We start from the raw sequence: 18,496 nt of genomic DNA, 5'->3' as shown, positions 1-18,496 counted from the left end.
ATCAGAAATTTTGAGATTAGTCTCAGAAATTTACTAGAAAAAAGGTTTGAAACTTCAGTATTTGAAAGGTTACAAATTTCTTTCTTGCAAATTTTAAACTTTCGGAGGTCAGAAATTTAGAAAACTTTTAAGTTTTTTCCCTTTTTTTCCCTTAGTGGCCCTAACACACTGCTGTAAGCCAACATGTTGTTTGAATGCTACACTGTTAATCACAGCGTGATAAAATTAAGTTATGCTTATTTTATATTTTTTCAGCTCTATGTCCTTTTAAATCACAAAGTTGCACAAGAATTCCTGTTTACAGTAGTCACACTTGATTAACCAATGACAATGATGATAGACAGATTTTAGACATTAAAAAAATAATATAAGCTGTAAAGTGCAAGGACTCCCTCAAGTTTTTAGCTTTTCTGCCATACAATGACAACCTTTTACATTTTCTAAAAATCCACCAAATGTTGTGAAAATCAGCCAAAATTTACACAAAAACAGAGAGAATGAAAGTTTAATAGGGAGACTTAGAGAGTAACAAGAAACAGGAGAGGTGGTGGAAGATAGGTGGACAGAAATAATCTGAGTGACAGAGACAGAGTCCCATGCAAAGATAAACAGTGAGGGTGCAGCACCCTGTAATGGCTTTGCACAAGTAATTTGTCACTCTGTGAAAAGCAAACTGCGACGTTTTGCTGTGACACCATTAGCTGAGGGTGCTTCACAAAGTCAGGATCTAAAAATATTCATCTGGAGCATCCAGCTGCAACGGAGCGCCTTCAAAGCATTTCATTGGGATTTTATGCAGAAAGACAAACAGAAGAAAGTGGAACCGAGAATCAGGCATTTGTTGCCAGTCATTTCAGAATAATTGTGAGTTTATTGCAAGTTTTCCACAAAAATAGTTAATATTGGGTTGAAGCGATGCTAACTCCCACCTGCAGGTGGCAGTATTTTCTACTTCTGCTGCCTCATCTTCACTGTATGTTTAGTCTTTGATCAATGTAGTAAAACATTTGGAGGTAGAATTGCAGCAAAACGCAGTTCTGCAAAGTTTTGACTCAAAAACGAATGCATGCCACACTTTTCAGCTTTCATACAATTAAAAATAATACATACATGTATAGCATAAACACATTTACACACACACATACTGTATATATATATATGTTATACTTGAAGAACATTAATTCCACTCAGACTGTTGGTTTCCAGCTTTAATTTTTGTTAATTGTGATGATTTTCTAATGACAACTCGACATTTACAGTTAGAATATGAAATCAGATATAAAATAAGTCAAGTGGGTTTAATGAAACCTATGTTTAATTCCTGCCTAAAGGTTATTTTCAAATGGTTTTTTTAACCTGCCTCATCAAAACTTATTAAATATCGCTTTATTATTCTGTCAGGCTCATTTTAAATCGTCCTGAATGTAAACAAAGGCAAATAGCAAAATCTTTTTAATAAATAAAATTATTTTTATCACAAAATTTGATAAATTAGACAAGTCAAACACCTCTATTAAAAGTCAAGTACTTGGAAATAAGAAACCTGAAAGTCCGCCATTTTGAAATAGTTTATGAGAATCAAATAACAGGTGAATGCTGCCATCTGGTGGATATTTCTGCTACTACAGAGATAAAAACGTCTGAGTTTAACTGCTACATTTTCCCCAGAAATATGACAAATAAAGACAGAATAATTAAAGGATGTGCGACAAAAAACAGCAGCTTCAACTGAAAGAAAACCCATCATCCCTCTCCTCTTTGAGTTTTTTCTTTAAGCATCAGCCTATTAAGATGCTCTTTGTATCATCCCCTAGTGGCTGCATGTGAGAATGCAGCACCCTGGACCTCTTCCCTGATATGGGCAGCAGCTGGCCGTTCGCCTTCATCTGGTCGATTTTTCTGGACAGTTCGGGGTCTCTGTCGATGACCAAAGTGCATCTCTGAGCGTAATTCACCAGAGTCTCTTCTCCTTGGCGAAACTGGCCCACCAGGGGGATCATTTCCTTCCCGGCAAGGTGCAGCTCCGCGATGGACGCCGTGTTGGCGATGGTGTTCCTGTCGATCCCGTGGTGACGGAAGGCTTCACTCATGCTCTTCTTCTTGATGAAGGCTGAGAGGACCTGTTTGTAGCGGTTAATGACGTACAGGACGCCAGTGGCTGATGGGACAAAAACAAACAAGATGCTACATGAGACGCTATTATACATCAGCTTACGATTAATTGTCGCTTAAGGTTTTATTAGATTAAATTTGATTTCAATGGGTTAACTAATAAGGTCCTCTTGGACTTTCTTTTAGTGTTGTAGTTTGGCCGCCATCCAGCAGAGGGCGCCACTGGTCATCTTTAAGCGGAACCTCTGAGACTAAATCAAAGATGGCGGCGGGGACTACCGTAACGGGAAAGAGAAACGGTCCAGAGTCCGGTGAAGGATGTAAAATGCGGTTCTCTTTGAAATGTAAACACTCAACAAGCTCCTTAAGTTTTTATATTAATAGCTCTCATTAAGCCGAGGTGCTGCGTGACGGAGCAGCGACAGCATGTTATGAAAACTTTAGCCCTTTATGTTATGGAAAGACGGTCAGAGCTAGACAAAAGTCAAGAAAATGGTTAATCATTAGCTTATATTAACCCATTAACTGAAACTTGCATCCCTACGCGCTACTGCTCTTTATTTAACGGTTTCTGCCTTATCTGTCTCTCAAAATAATTGCTAGTTTCACTATTTCCATATTCAGTTCTTTAAAGGATGAATTTGAACTGCTGTTTTTCCCACAGGAAAAGGATTATATGACAAGTTCAATTAAATGTAAAATTAAGAAATGAAATTAGCACGTTCTGCAGGTGTTTTTTAGCCACTTAACCCTTTTTATACAATATTTTTATGCAGCTAAAATGCAATTAAACTAATGATTCAATTTATTTTTTAGATAAGAAAAACAATTTTATTGTATAAAACGCAAAAACAAAGCATTCCTTTGGTGTATGTGTAATCATTTATATGTGAAAATAAAAAATTACTTCTAACATCAACACGTGAAAAGCTCTTTCTGCTCGACTTAACATCAGTACAGTGTCAGGTTAATCTGTTATTTTTTTGGATTAACCAATTAATAATTTTACAGCAAAAGTTGCTTAGTAAGACTTTTTTAACCCAGTGAATCTAAAATTATGACACTTGGAATTTTAGGTAGAATATATTTACAAAAGTTTTTTTATTTAAATGTATACTGTAATTATATATTTTTACGGTTTCTACTTAAGTACTGCTCTGAGTTGATTTCCCTTTCAGAAATTGGTGTATTTTTTGAGAACCTGCAGGTTTCACTGTTTGAAATAATGAGACCACAGTAGAAATGCTGGACCATAATGAATTGGACCAGATTAGGAGAAAACCAAACACACAAAAAGTGTGAATACCAACTTTCAAGCATGGTGGAGGGGTGCTGATTTGATAAAACTTGATGTTTTATCTATTTTTATCAGTTTGCGCGTATACACAGCTATTGATATAACTTTTTCATGTTGATCTACTTTGTGTCCTTCTGTTAAATTATGCGTAACAAGGTGCAACAGGGCCGGTTTCAGTGCTGTTTGTGTAAAAAAAAAACCACACTCACCTGTTTTCATTTGGATTCAGAATAAAATGTTTTTTTGTTGGAAGTTGTATGAAAAAAACCCATTTTTTGTTTATTACAGCTTATGTGGATATATCTCCAAAGTGCTCAAACAGATCTGCTGAAGCACCATGAGATCAAGCTAATGGTCCTTTAGCTTTGCATCAGATCTGTTTTATTAACCTTTCATCTGCTCATTACCTCTCTTCCTGCTGTAGTCTTTCCCTTTCTTTGACCTTTTCTTGTCCTTGTGGTGCTTTCTCCGTCGGTGCTCACTCGACGCCGCCGACACGTCAGAGGAGTCGGATGCCTCCGAGCCGCTGTCGCTGCTGGCCGAGGAAGAAGAAGCTCTTTCTCTCTTTCGAGATTTGTTTTCTGAATGCTGCATTTTGCTTGGTTTGGGAGCTAAAGACACAAAACACTAAAATAAAACCTCTTAGTCTGTTAAAACAGCTTCCTTTAGCTGTATGGATTTACTGACCCTCAGTGGCTGTACTGGGTGCAACAAACGGTGCCATGGAGCGATTGGTGGTGAGGTTTTCGATTTGACTGCGCAGAAACTTGCGATCCTGCATCAGGTCCTCCACCTGTCGCTCCAGGGCAGCGATGCGCTCCTGTTTGCTCTCCAGCATGCACTGCAGTTTTGTGATGGTGAGCAGCACCCTCGGCGGCAAGCCCTCGAATGACGTAGCTGCTCGTTAGGAAGAGAAATAATTTATTTTATGAGAATTTGATGATTTGCTAACAACTGAATGATTGAAGAAAAAAAAAAAACGTTCAAAATGAATAGCTTCAGCTCTTACCAGACATGGCGCTGCTGGGAGTGTTGTCCTGAACGGCATCGGAGGACGCTCCGCCCTGGAAGTTCTCCCACTTGATCTCCCACATCCTGCGGGAGAGCTCATCTCCCGCAGGATGAGCTCTCCCACAGAGCTCATCCTGCTCTTGCTTTAGCCAGCTCGAAGAGCCGAGCCGGTCCTTGGACCTGACGGAGCTGGAGTCGATCTCCACACACGGGGAATAACCGGATGCCTCCTGTTGCCACATGGACGACATCTAATCTAACCAGGGCAAAGAGAAGAGAAATATTTACTGAAATGATATCCGATAACTCTGCTATGATAGCTCATAACCAATATTAAATATATTTCCTAACCTTTAAACACTGTAAAAAGTGACCACAACACAGACATTGCTTCTCGGTTTCAGTTAAACATCTTACCAACCTGTTTTGCATCACTGTCACAGTTACATGACCAAACAAAAACATATGCTCAACCCTCGCCTCCTCCTGAAACATAAAGGGCAACAAAATGGAAATAAACTAGTTGTTAATATCGCCGGTTTTACTTATATGACCAACAGAAATGTTAAAGGGAAAAAAATGGGGGGTGGGAGGGAAATTCCCAACATTGACTGATACTGATGTTAACATCGATATATCGCACGTCCCTATTTTTTGTGTTAATTTATTAGCATTATTATTATTTACAAAATTACGCAACAGATAATTCACCTGTTGATAGACACCTGTTTTAGAAGAATTTTTATATTCTTATTTTCCATTTGTAGAACCATCTTTTCTTTTTAAATAGTTTTGTTTTATGAGCACTGCGTCTGCACACGAAGGTCCTGGATCCGAGTGGGTGAATTATTTTAGCATGAATAAAATTATATTATGTTTAATAAACAATAAGTAAACAAGTAATTATTTCAAAGTGACAAAACTATATTATCAAATAGTTTTTTACAGTTGAAATCATAGCGGAAGACGCTATGCTCGAAGCTAGCCTCCCCCGGAAGTCACAGCCGTCGCTAAGCAACGTATCAAACGCTTTACCTTCATGTTAGTCAACTATTTGAGGATATTGAAAGTATTTAATCGTTTCTTTGTAATTAAAGCGCTGTACATGTTGGCAGTGGCCCCAGTATCTTATCTTTTGTGAAATGTAAACATACTTTGGAGCGGTTTCTGCTGCCGCGACGCCATCTTGGAAACGTTCGAAATCAAAATAAGGAGCGCACACATTACGTCATCACGCAAATACGTCTCATGTTATTGGGCTCGTCAGGCAGGCCGATTCCAAGCCCTACTTGTAATGTTTACCTCTGTTAGACGATAAACTAACACTCTGTTTATAGACACATCTTTCCATAAAATTTTTTTTGACTAAAAATGGAAATATAATCATCACATGACCGTAAATCGACATTTTGTAGATTTAAACCGTTCCTTTGCTCTTCAATCGGTTCACATTAACACTCACAATTAACAAATCAGGGATGGTTTTTGCATGTTTTGCACCTTTTATACAAATAAAAAATACATTTTTAATGACAGAAACTGATTTTTTTTTAAAGGAAATTCAGAAATTCACATTCATTTTCCGGTGAACAGCAGCATTAACCACATGCAGGTGGCTCGTGCAATTTCGGTGTTTGCCATCAACAACTCGCTGCTTGGGGGAAAAAACCTTTTACTGAATCTGTTTCCATAGCAACAAGAAACAGCCCATGCAATTATGACAGCTTTAACTTGTAATTAAGAGAAGCCCTTGTAATTAGCATATCATTTACGAAAAGTGGATCCACCTTTATTATGAGGAACTGCAACATGACTCTTCATGCTGAGATTCCAGTGAAATGATGACGTACAAAGTCAAACGATGGGTTTTTAACTCATTTTATGTTCAAAAAGACACTTTATTCCAACTGATTAGGTCGAATGGATGAGAAAAAAACAAATATATAACAAACTGACAAAAAAATTATGCATATTTAAAGGGAAAATGTCAATTCAACATTAAATAACCTGAAGTAATGAGTGTTAACCATGAGTTCATGCGTCTCCAACAATTACTTAATCTACTTTAGTTATTCAGATGTTCCTTGTAATGAAGCAACTAACAGCCTCAACAAACAGAGCAGCATCTTTCATGATGTAATTCACCAAAAAAAACATGTTTAATTGTGTTTTCTTTGAACATAGAGATACATCAAATTCACTGCATCTCCAATAAAACAATAAATGAAGTTTCCTCTTATGTCTTTACTTATGGACTAGCTAACTTTCCAGAGGTGAAAAAAGCTCCACATGACCTCAAGACAAAGTATCAAGTAATCAATGATTACTGACTGACAGAAAAGCCTTTGCGCTATGACTTAATCCACATTTATAGAAAAGTTAATCATTTATTAATCCACAGCCACATGAGGTCAGACCACATATTTATTACAAAGCGGAGAATTGTGCGTGAGATCAGCATAAATTAGAAAAGAGCAGGAAAGTCTTTTACTTACTGGTTATCGTATTAAAATGTCTAAATTTTATTTTTAGCATTGATGTTTATAGTTGGTTGTTTATTTGTACAATAAAATAACCAACCAGGTTAGATCTTAATCCCAACTGGGAAATTACAGTAAATACTAAAATTCAGGATTAGGATACTTAGGGTGCATACAAACATCGGTCTTGGTTCAGTAAAAGTGAACTATGGTGAAGGTTGAATGCATATGTGAACGAAAAGTGGGCTAGAGACCACTCCAGAAGCAGGAAGTGGACTACAACGCAGGGCATTCTGGGTAAATACCACCAAAACAAATGCAACAGGCATTTGTTTTGCACTAGCAAGAGAAATGGCTCATGGCCTATGACCACAGACAAAAGACAAATCCTGCTAAAAATACAAAAATGTATTTTTGTTTACATTTTGTGAAGAAAAAAGTTGTCTTCTTCAGAGGTTTTTGTACAGTTGTAATTGGTGCTTTCCTCCATCCAGGACCTGTATGGGACTGGGATCAGGAAAAGGGCTGCAGACCCCACACTTCCTGGACACAAACTGTTCTGAAGTGGTGTGTTCAAGTGTTTGACATCTGGACATCAAACTGTTGTTAACTGAAGCAACCAGATTTAATGTTACATCATAAAAACTGTGTTTTCTGATTATAACAAGGGTATAATACACTGTTTATAAAGATGAATTAGTGTCACATATTTGACGCGTTATTATACCAATTTATTTGTCTCGGTTTCAACCGGGATAAAACATTACAAGTAGGCTTAATCCTTAAATCTTATCTTTTTATAAAGATGTATTCTCTGGATACATTTTATACAATTAATATTTAAAATGACAGAAATTATAAAGCATCCGTATAACGTGATTAAACCTATACAAAGAGCAAACCCTTCCTCCGTGCAGAGGTTTCAATTACCTGCAGCCAACATGGATGCTAATCACCGTAATTACCATCAAAATACGGGGAAAAACGGAGGAAGGCGGCCGGTAAGACACGCAGAATAACCTACCTACAACTGAGTCCAGATGCTCAGATAGAGCCTGGTTATGTTCCAGGGTTTGTTATGATGTTAATTTGAAATACAACTCCAAGTTTGATCGACATATAAACAGAGAGAAGAGGCGAAATGCGACACTACACCAGGCATGTCTGGGAGAAGGGGGCGGAGCTAACGGCTGCGTTCACTGAATGTCGTAATTGTGACAACTAAGAGGGAAGTGTTGATTTGTATCGATTCTTTTAAACTAAGTAGACCAAATATTTACTACATTGTTTGTTAAAGTTGACAATTGGACTGTTTTGTAATCTAAAACTGCTTTAGATACAGTTTAAAATAGCATGTCATGCTATTTTTTTTTTATTCCTAACCTAGATAAATTCTTATCCGAAATACACGCAAGCTTCAGTGAAAGCAACTCCCCATTTTTATTACTTTTGTTCGTTTTTTCGTGTTATTTCACGTTTTTAATTTATAGCCTTGTTTTTATGTCTGTACTAAAAGCGTAATACCGCCACCTCCGGAAATGAAATGATCACGTTTGTTTAATATAGCCATCACGTTCATACAATTTAAGTGTCACGTTATAACGTGATAGCGCTCCAAAAATCTATTTTCCTCCCTCATAGCAATACTCTTCGGTATAAATCTGAAAATATCGGAGCCATATTTAAGAACCCTGAATGGATTTTAGGAAAATTTGGGAACAATGAAACATTGGAAGCTGATTGATTCTTGAGACTCATTAACCCAAATATAAATGAAGCAGAATCTTCATTTAATCCGTTTTCTTGTCAGTGTATTTGTGAGCCATAATCACCAAAATGAACACAAATAAACCCCAGAAATGAACACCTGTGTGTTTTTGAATTGAACAAACTAACTTTTCGATTATAGAGATGCTCCGGTTTTACCAGTCAGGCTGGTAAAACCTGAGAAATCTGAACTAAGAAATAAAATAAACCCAAAAAGAATGATTATACTAAACTTTATTAAGTTAAAACTCTTTGGCTACAGAGTGTTTATGTTGTCAGTATTTATTGTGTTTACTAATGTTAAAATTTAAGCTGCCATAAATGGACACAAATATAAAAAAGAAAATCATCAGATTATCTCAGTGTTAAATTCAGACAATCTAAACACAGTTAATACAGTATAACATCTGCACTGGCTCTGTAATTGTATATATATATTAATACTAATCTCTGTTAGGAAGAAACTACAAAACAAGGATGTAATCAGGTGAAATGCACTTGGATTTGTCAAGGCATGCACTGCAAAAACACAAAATCTTACCAAGTAATTTCAGTCTAGTTTATAGTGCAAATATCTTAGTACAGATGAAAAAAGACAAACTAACTTACAAGTAACTTTTCTGCAAAATTAGGAGCTTATTTTGAGTAAATAATGGCAAATTAGTTCATTTATGACATAGAAAAAACGTCTTGTTATATGTAAAATTATCTACCATTAGAACTGGTACTTTTTCATCAATATGAAATAAATTATTTACTTCAAAGTCCTACATCTTTCTAAATTACTTTTGTCTTATTTCAAGTGTACTAAAATATGTGCACTATAAAGTAGACAAAAATTACTTGGTAAGATTTGGTGGTTTGGCAGTGTTGTAGATAAAAAAAAAAAGCAACATAAGGCAAATTATGATCATTTCAAAAATGACTTAATGTTTCTTTCATGATAGCTCCTTCATTAACAGTCAAAACCTTCAAGAAAAGCAGAAACTTCCTTCCAAATAGAGTGATTGCATAAGTGGTAGCAGCAGTGAAGAGGGCCATGACTTACAACATCACTGTGACATCAGCGGGGTTTCACTTTTGTTACAAACACAGAAATCTTAGTGTCATTATAAATGTTGAGAGCTAGAAATGTATCCTTGTTTAAGGGAGATTAATAATAACTCTGCTCCGTCTTAATGCCTTGCAGGGACTGAGGAGTTTCAGTCGGCTAGATGAAAACTCCTGCAGCTTCTAGTGGCAAATGGCCAGCAGGAGGCGCTTGAAATCGCCGCCGCACTCGTCCCGGATGGCGTCCTTCAAGGAGACGTCGTACTTCTCCAGGTACATGTCTTTGATTGTCTCCAAGTCGAACTGATGGGGGAAATGAGATAAATGATCTGTCTGGTGAAATAAGTTTCCTGACAATCAAACAAGATTGTGGCACACTGCCCAGGGTGGCATTTCATCACAGGGTGGCACAAGAGATTGAAAGGAAAAGTTAAGAAGTTTAGTCCAGGAGTGAGAACATTTAATTAATTTAGTAATCGACAAATTTTTAATTTAACCTCATATTTTATACATAAAAAATACAAAGAAAATTAAGTTCCTTTTTTAAATTATGAAAATAAACATTTCATTGCCTAAGATCCAGTAGCAGCATTCCTTCAGCAAATAATACGTCTACAGCGAAAAAAAAAAGCTGAAAATTAAATCGTTAAAAAAAACTCAGAAAGGTTAAAATCAATTAAAGGAAATCTCTGATATAGAAAAGTAAAGCATATCCTAGAAAAAAAAATAGATTAATCTCATACATTTTCCTGAAAAACAGGGACAGTTCTGCATTTGGAAAGCCGAGAATCTGCTTGAAAAAAAAACTCAAAAATGTTGATTAGTTTCAGAAATCTTCTAAAATAAAAACCCATAAAAGTTTCTGAGACTTTAGATCAGTTTCTGAGACTGATCTAAAACTCAGACATTTTCTCCAGAAACTCAGACATTTTCTCCAGAAAATGTCTGAGTTTTCTGATGTAAATTTACTCTTTTTCTTATCTGCAGTGGCCCCAACACAGACAAACTAGAGATGGTCTACTCTCTGTGGGTTTGGCTCCACCTGGTGGACATCAGAGTAATTACCTCGGAGCGGCACACGATGATCCGGATCAGGGTGTCTTCATCTGTTCCTGCTCCCTTCATGGCTTTGTGCAGACGCCTGGCGAAGTAGAGCTGCGGATTTTTAGCCACTCTGACTGCGAAGCGAAAAAAAGACCAGACATTTATGACTTTAAACATTTAATTTAAATCTAAATGTTAAAAAAACTTTTAATCTCTTTCTTACCAAGTGCAGTGTAGCACTTCTTCAGCGTTCCAGACGTTTCGTTGTCAATAGCGTCCAGGATTTCAGTTCCAGAAAGCTGCCAGTGGAAAATTATTTGCATCAGAAAGAAACGTTGTGTTTGCAGCTTCAAAAAGTCATAAAATGATTTGAGGAAAACTGCAGAGGAGCCTGAACGAGATCGATCAACTCAGGGTTATGAAATTAATCTTGGAATGATGACCTTTTTTGCATAATTTTGAATTTAATCTCAGAATTATGATTTTCTTTCTTCTCAGAAGTATGACTTTTGTGCAGAATTCTGAGTCTGCAATATCAGGATTATTAGTTTTTTCTCTGAATTTTGCAATTAATCTCAGAATTCTGTCTTTTCTTTCCTGAATTTTGAATTTAATGTTAGTTATTACTTTTTTCCCCTGAGAATTATAACTTTACTCTTCTGAGATTAAAGTCATAATTCTATTTTTTCAGTGACGTACTCCTCTTCCGTCCTGAAATCAAGATTATTGATTCCCTCCACAATTCACTGTCTTTTACAGAGTAAATAACCGTAGTGTGAGCGGCCTGCTGATATATTGATAATCTGAATTTATAATCTGCTGCAGCAGCTGACACCTGCTCATATATCTTGAAGGTGGCCTGCAGCTGCAGGTAGTTCCTGTTGGCCAAGACGTAGCTGAAGGTGGATTCATCTGTCCCGAAGCAACCCTCGCCAGCCTGCAGGGCACCAGCGATTATTAATAAAGCTGATCGTTATTGATTATAGCTTATAGATTTTTGTTAATGTGAGGAGGAAAGCAGCACCTCAAACAGAGCGGTGGCGTCTTGCTCCGCCAGATCCTCGTCCACGTCGTAACTCTCATCTCTGTTTCCCTGTAAGGAGAGGAGATGTAAGGCTCCATGACTCTGTAGTAATCAGAGTCAGGTTGGACTGAGGCCAGCGAGAGTGTGTGTGCGTGGGCGTGTGTGTGAGAGAGAGAGAGAGAAAGTGTGTGTGAGGGCCATGATGGGGCGCAGTGAGAGTGAGCTCCGTTTCACTGCAGGAGTCGAGTTTCCTGTGCTGAGTGGAAACTCCGTACCTCCAGTAGAGCCATGAGGAGGTTTCTAACGTCTCCGCTCGTATCGCTCTCGATATCCGCTTCCAGGTCGCGCTCATGCACTAAAACACAAAACAGAAAACTTGGCGTTCTCATCAGAGCTGCTATGAAGTAATAACTGCTTAAAAACACAAATCATCTTTCAGGTGACCTTTAATTCTTCCTTGTAAGAGTTACGATTGATTTACTGGTAATTCAAAACATGTTTGTTGCATTTTTGTGCACAAAATTATTTCTAGGTAGTGAGATTTTAATATTTTTTAGCTACCGAATGAGCTGTTTTAGCGTTTCTGTCCCTTTAAATCTAAATAATCTAAAATGACAACGTCCCCAAACTCAACGTTTACCCTCCCATGTGAAAATGGCTGCCAACAGATGCGCAAATATACAACCGTATATCTTTGAAAAGCAGAAGTGGAGCCTCCTGCACAAACAACAATGTAGCTAGTTCTTTCTGGATGGTAAGTCAACAACAAAACACTTGTCTTTTTCCAGCAGCCATTGTATAGTGCATACAGTGGTAGGGGTAGCATGTATCCTATCCTTTATCACTTATTGTAAAACATATCTCATCATTATAAGAATTTTGATTTATTGTTGTCTCCATACATTTTATTTAATAATGTTAAATAAAAAACAAACTATCAGAAATTTTATTTTTACTATTTTTTCCACTATTTGTTCTACATACAGCAGAAAAATCAGCTGACTAAACATGCTTGAGCTCCACTTGGGTTGCTAGGTAACAGGGCTGGGCTTAGCTGGGGTTGCTAGGTAACGGGAATGTGACTTCACTATAGTGAAGTTTTTGAAACGGCTCATTTTCCAGATGCCAAAAATCGGCTGGGTGTTTTTTTTAAGCGGTTGGACTGTTTTTAGAATTAGCTGAGACTCAAATGGAAGTACAAAAACGTGAAAAATTTGAATTTTGCACCATACAGCCACTTTAAAAAGATGTTTTAATTTTACAATCGGCTCTAATTTGATGAAGATAATACATTTCTCTGTCAGATATCTAAATTCCTCTGTTCTTACTTTGCATGCAGAAGCAAACCTAAACAAACCCATCCTCATCCTCATCCTCGGCTCCTGTATCATAATCTGAGTCCTAAGATTCTTTATCACTTTGTAAACGTTAAATACTGTAAAAACTGGCAGGTAGAAGTAAGTAGGTATTTTCTTGAAGTAGAAATCTTTAAACACAAAAGTATTTAAAACGTGTTTGACGTAAATAATTTGTTCCAAAATGATTTCCAGATGAGTAAAAACATTTATGTTTATACACAGAGTCTGTTGGAGCAGCAGGTTTAAAGCTAAACCATATAATTAACTGATCTGACAATAACTGTTATTAGATGACAAGGCTGTATTTTTCATGCATACAAAGCTCCACCCTATAAACAGTTTAATTTAACTAAACCAAGCTCACTTTACTGAAAAACATGAAGCACTTTTACTTGTTCATGTTGATCAGAAAGGTTTGGACGGCGCTGGTTTTTAAACTTCAGTGTTAAAGGGGAAGTTGGAGCCAGATGGCCTAAACAAAGCTTCACTCAACAATAATTAGTCACTCTGACCCATTTCCTTTAAAGGCTGAAAGGAAATACTGACAGTAGATATTAAAATGTTTAGTAACTTATATGAATAATAAAAATGCACAACTTACCCTGAAAGTAGCATTCCTTGAACATGGCAATGTCCTGTTGGCAGGAAACAAAAACGCAGATATATTAGAAAACATTTTTTCTCAAATTACTGTTCAACTCCACTAAATATTAACCAGCAGGCAGAAAGTGGACCGGTTCTTATTCTACAGTGCTGCTCATATTAGATGTATCCAAATATTGTCCTCAAGTGAGATAAAAAAAAGTATTTGGTAAAACATTTACTCAAGTACTGAGTAACTGATCAAATTATTAATCTGTTAATATTTAAAAATTACATCAGCAGACGGACCAAAATACAAAGTTAAGTGGAAATTCTGGTATTTTAAGAATCAAAATGACAATAATTCATTTAAGTAACAAACAAAGAACAAAATCAGCCCAAATAATTGTTTTCCAAATCAGTTTCTTTCAATATAAAACAGATGAAACTTTAACAAAAACTGCAGGTCTGTGTCTGTCTGGTGAATTTTTGGTTAAAACATTTTTGTTTTTCATTCAGTGGGTAGAAAATCCAGAAATTTTACTAAAGAGTAAAAATACTTCATAATGAAATCACTGAAGTAAAAGTAAAAAGTACATCAAAGTACAAATACTCCTAATAGTAATTTCCCCCCCCCAAAAAAGCTACTCAAAAAATGTAACTGAGTAAATGTAACTAGTTACTATGTAACTCTGGCTAATGGTGGTTGCATGTTGAAGAAGCTCTGCTACTTCAGGTCCGATTTGTTTTGTTTTTATCATTATGTCCAAAGATGATGTTGCCTGTATGAAAGCTCTTCACACATTTGAAATGTCAAATCAAAAATAAAAACAAATCTGTTCAAGAAAAACAGAAAAAAAAAAAAAAAAAAAAAAAAGGAGCTGCAATACCCTGATTACATAACTGTGCACACCCTTAAACTATTAAGTTACTGGTTCATGTTCTGATTCCAGCGTCACATCTGAAATCAATTAGAATATACCCAATTAGCCAGAAATAAAATTAAGCTGACCAAGCTGAAATTTCCTGATTTCTACATTTGCTAAAGCCATAGTTTGCAGAGAAACGAGGATCAAAATAATCTTCTCACAAAAGTTGTCAGGAGAAAAGCAAAAAAACAACAAACCAAACCAATAATTTCTCCTGAGGCGATGAAAAGAAAAGATGGAAACGTAAATACCAATTGTGTTTGATGTTTGAAGTTAAAAAATAATACTCCAAATTTCTGCACTGAAGAGAAAAATTGCAAGAAAAAACCCCCCACTAAACATCCAGGTCAAGTTAAAACTTCCAAAAACTTTGAGTTTATTTGAGTTATTTAAAATAATCAAAATAACAACTGAATGAGGGGAAAATTAAAGTTTTATATATTTGTATCATTTTAACGAGGGTGTAACAGGTGTCCCTCCCCCCCATCGTTATCTTCATTGGGTTTTCAAACATGTTTCCAACGATGCACAGAAAAATGTGAACTCTCACATCGAAGGAAATGTCAAGAGAAACTAAACTGTTGTCCAGCATCCAACTTGTCTTTTCTTGCAAGAGAAATCTTAGAGCAGCTCTTAGTGAAAAATGCAGGGTGTATGAGAAAAAAACAATTAAAGCAACAAAAGTTGCTCTATTTTTTCTAAATTAGAGAAAAATTTAGAATTTTTTTTTATTATTGTGCGAAAAAACCAAACGTGAATGTGCAATTCACACAGCGTAAGGAAGTCAAATACAGAAAGAAAGGAGATTATTTTAGGATACTGCAGAGGATCCATACTAGTAAAGAGTTGTATGAAAGTGAAGATGGCGGCTCACAGCGTTGGTGGCGGTGCAGAGGAGTTCCACCAGGACGTCCTCGTCGGTTCCCGGTCCCTTCATGGCCTTCCTGAGCTCCTTCACGGCGTAGACGATGGGCAGATCCAGCATGGCCAGGATGGCGTTCTCGAAGTTCCCCGACAGCTCACTCTTCAACACATCCACCAGTTCCTTACATGAAAAACAACAAACAGAAGGTTTAAAGATACGCAGAGAAATGACCCAGGTTTTCTACAGAAGTTAACAGAGTTGGAAGAAGACAGGAAGTCGCTCACGTCATCGTATTTTTCAAAATAAGCCGCCTTGATTTCCTGCCGCTGCGCTGAGCTGCGGTTAGCCAGGATGTCAATGATGGCCTGCTCATCGGTTCCTGAAAAAAAGACCCAACGAAGCAGAACAAGGCGGGAATCAAAACTCAACATCAATTATTCACACCTTTCAACATTTCTCTCATTACAACCAAAAACATATTTTATTTACTATTTTAAATTTAATTTAATTCATTTGAGTTTGTGGATTTAAGTTTGGACTTTGACTAGGCCATTCAAACACATGAATATACTTTGATCTAAACCGTTCAATGTTTAGGATCGATGGAGAAACTATATGGAGGACAAATCCTGACAAAATTTCCAACAAATGTCTTTATAAAGTAACTAATGTGCCAAATATTGTACCCAAAAAATGTAAAGACTTATTTTATTCTGCAGTGTAAAATAAATTAGTATTTATTATTGTGACATTACTATTATTTCAATTCAATTCCAGTTTATTTAATCATGTAACGGCAAACAACATTACATTATAAAAACAAACAACTGTATGAAGGTTTCTTATTTACAATTGTTCGTTCTATTTACAATCACACTTATTAGTCATTTTAAAATTGGTCATTTTTTATTTAATAATCGTTTTTCCGTCGTACAAATATTTCCATTTCTTTTTTTTCTCGTGTTTTCTTTAGTTTTTTCTTCCGACTCTTTGTAATAATGACACTAACAAAGGCCTGAATAAAACATTTATGTACAAACGTTCAACTTTTGAAAATTTTGATGTTTGTTCTTGCAAAAATAAAAAGGCAATCTCATAAATATGATTTATATTTCCAACCTACCGAACCCTTTGCAGGCTTTGCGGATGGCCTTGATGTCTGCCACCACGTCAAAATCCTCATAGGGAAAAACTGTGGCCTGCAAGAAGATAATAAGGTTGTTATGCAACAGATGCTGATTAGATTAAACTAATTATCATTTAAGCCAAGATTCAGAGCTGTATGAAGCAGCAGGCAGGTTGGGGATGTGCAGTTAAGGCCTTAGGTTGAAGAATTCAGGCCCAAAACTCCAAAAACAAAAAAGGGTTTCAATTTCAAATTAAAGGTCACAGAAAGTAACTTACAGAACAGTTTCACTTTCCTTTTCCATATCGCTAATGAACAATGGCTTTTTATCTTTTGTTTCTTATTCTCTCCTAAGAATTAAAACCACATAAATTATTGTTTGTCTTATGAATGTTAATGAAACAGGACAAATGATGGCTTTCAGGTATTAAAACTGTTTCTATTTTCACTACTTCAAAGCAAAATAAGGCACATGGAATGTCAAGCTTTAAATCCATAATTATAGATTTTAGTTTTTTAACTAAAAAATATTTTTTTTATTTCATTTACCATGACTTGAACCTCAAATTTCTGAACTGAAATATCACAATAATAAAATTAAATCTTAAAATAACTACTTTATATATCCTAATTAGGACTACATCCCTAAATTATAACTATATTTCTTGATTACGACTTTATTTCCAATTGTTTTTAATTAGTATTTCCTATAATTAATAAATTTTAAAAAATATATTTTATTTTAATCTCATAACTGTAATTTTGTCATCATTCAGACTATTTTATGTACTTATTGCTTTATATTTTCAGTAATTAACTTTAATATGACTATAGTTATTACTTTTGACTTTAAAACTAACCTACATTTTTGTATTTATGACTTCAAAGCTCCTCTTTACGAATATAAACGTGATAGTTATGAATATTAGTCACAGTTATTACTTTTATAGCAGATTTTCACGCTTATACATAATAAACTTAATAAAATATAATAATTATAGCCTCATCATTGCTAAAAATGTAAATTTATAAACGCCAACTGATTTTAAACCTCATAAAGAAACCCTTTTATTTTCTTTACGTAGCTTACGTAGAAAAGAGCCCCTAAACCGCCACTAGTGGGATCCACAGACCCCCACTCAGCTAACGGAGAGGCATTCCGCAGAGGAGTGGCTGTTTCCTCTGCGTACAGCCTGACACGGCGTCTGTCTCACGGTAACTCTTAAAGAAACATCACTTTTTCTTATAAATCAGAAGCTCTTAAATTACTCAGCAGCGTACCTAACTGCGTAGCATACACTCTCTATCTATGCATTATCCGTTACGTCACACGACGCACTTAGCAAAACCCAACGGTTAAAGGTTTGGATACCATCAAAACTGAGATACATTTGATAGTTTTCGGAGATAAAAACACTAAAAACCGGAGCCTACTTACTTGACAGTTGCCCATTTCTTTTCCTGCGGTAGCGGATGAAGTGGTCGGCGGCGGCGGGTCTTTGGGAAAAAATCGTCCCCCGTGGCGAGTCCGAAAAGCAGTGGGAGCTGGAGCGTGACGTCACCGCGGACCTCCGTTAACCGTTACGTTCCCATGTGACGTTTTTTTAAAACTACATCTCTGTTTATTTTATTGGAATAATATTAAAATACAAAGTCAATTGTTATGACTCCGTCAAGCCGAAGGGCAATAAACAACAACCAGAATGAATTATTAATATTTATTGTTACACAGATAAGTGGGTTTCCCGTTAACTTTATCCATTCGTTATTAATCCTATAATGTTCAACCCGAATTTAAACACCACTTCAGGCGGACAAACCCGCATAAACCACTACAATGCTCACTGCAAA

At 36.2% G+C, this 18,496-nt stretch overlaps 2 protein-coding genes across 8 annotated transcripts; both read right to left on the bottom strand.

Annotated features, from left to right (window-relative positions):
- Positions 1 to 851: 851 nt before the first annotated feature.
- LOC116711848 (coiled-coil domain-containing protein 106-like) lies at positions 852 to 8,100 on the bottom strand. 7 transcript variants are annotated; one of them, XM_032551403.1, is made up of 5 exons: positions 7,925 to 8,100; positions 4,419 to 4,676; positions 4,097 to 4,306; positions 3,817 to 4,020; positions 852 to 2,158 (listed from the first exon to the last, which is right to left on the bottom strand). In XM_032551403.1, exons 2-5 carry the CDS (start codon positions 4,669 to 4,671, stop codon positions 1,779 to 1,781), a joined length of 1,047 nt encoding a protein of 348 aa, XP_032407294.1. In that variant the 5' UTR covers positions 4,672 to 4,676; positions 7,925 to 8,100; the 3' UTR covers positions 852 to 1,778. The 7 variants fall into 7 exon arrangements, with proteins under 7 accessions (XP_032407294.1, XP_032407300.1, XP_032407301.1 ...); XM_032551409.1 differs by having other exon boundaries at positions 4,097 to 4,292; XM_032551410.1 differs by having other exon boundaries at positions 4,097 to 4,292; positions 4,419 to 4,671; positions 7,925 to 8,098.
- Positions 8,101 to 8,685: 585 nt separating this feature from the next.
- LOC116711849 (annexin A13-like) lies at positions 8,686 to 18,225 on the bottom strand. Its single transcript, XM_032551411.1, has 11 exons — positions 18,084 to 18,225; positions 16,643 to 16,718; positions 15,804 to 15,898; positions 15,529 to 15,699; positions 13,745 to 13,778; positions 12,061 to 12,140; positions 11,786 to 11,854; positions 11,597 to 11,698; positions 10,985 to 11,060; positions 10,783 to 10,895; positions 8,686 to 10,020 (listed from the first exon to the last, which is right to left on the bottom strand). The coding sequence occupies exons 1-11, from the start codon at positions 18,096 to 18,098 to the stop codon at positions 9,901 to 9,903; spliced, it is 951 nt and encodes a 316-aa protein (XP_032407302.1). The 5' UTR covers positions 18,099 to 18,225; the 3' UTR covers positions 8,686 to 9,900.
- Positions 18,226 to 18,496: the final 271 nt, after the last annotated feature.

The sequence above is a fragment of the Xiphophorus hellerii genome, chromosome 21, assembly GCF_003331165.1.
Source record: "Xiphophorus hellerii strain 12219 chromosome 21, Xiphophorus_hellerii-4.1, whole genome shotgun sequence".
Lineage (NCBI taxonomy): Eukaryota > Metazoa > Chordata > Actinopteri > Cyprinodontiformes > Poeciliidae > Xiphophorus > Xiphophorus hellerii.
The sequence above is the reverse complement of the archived record's forward strand: the minus strand, read 5'-3'. Positions and strand labels throughout refer to the sequence as shown.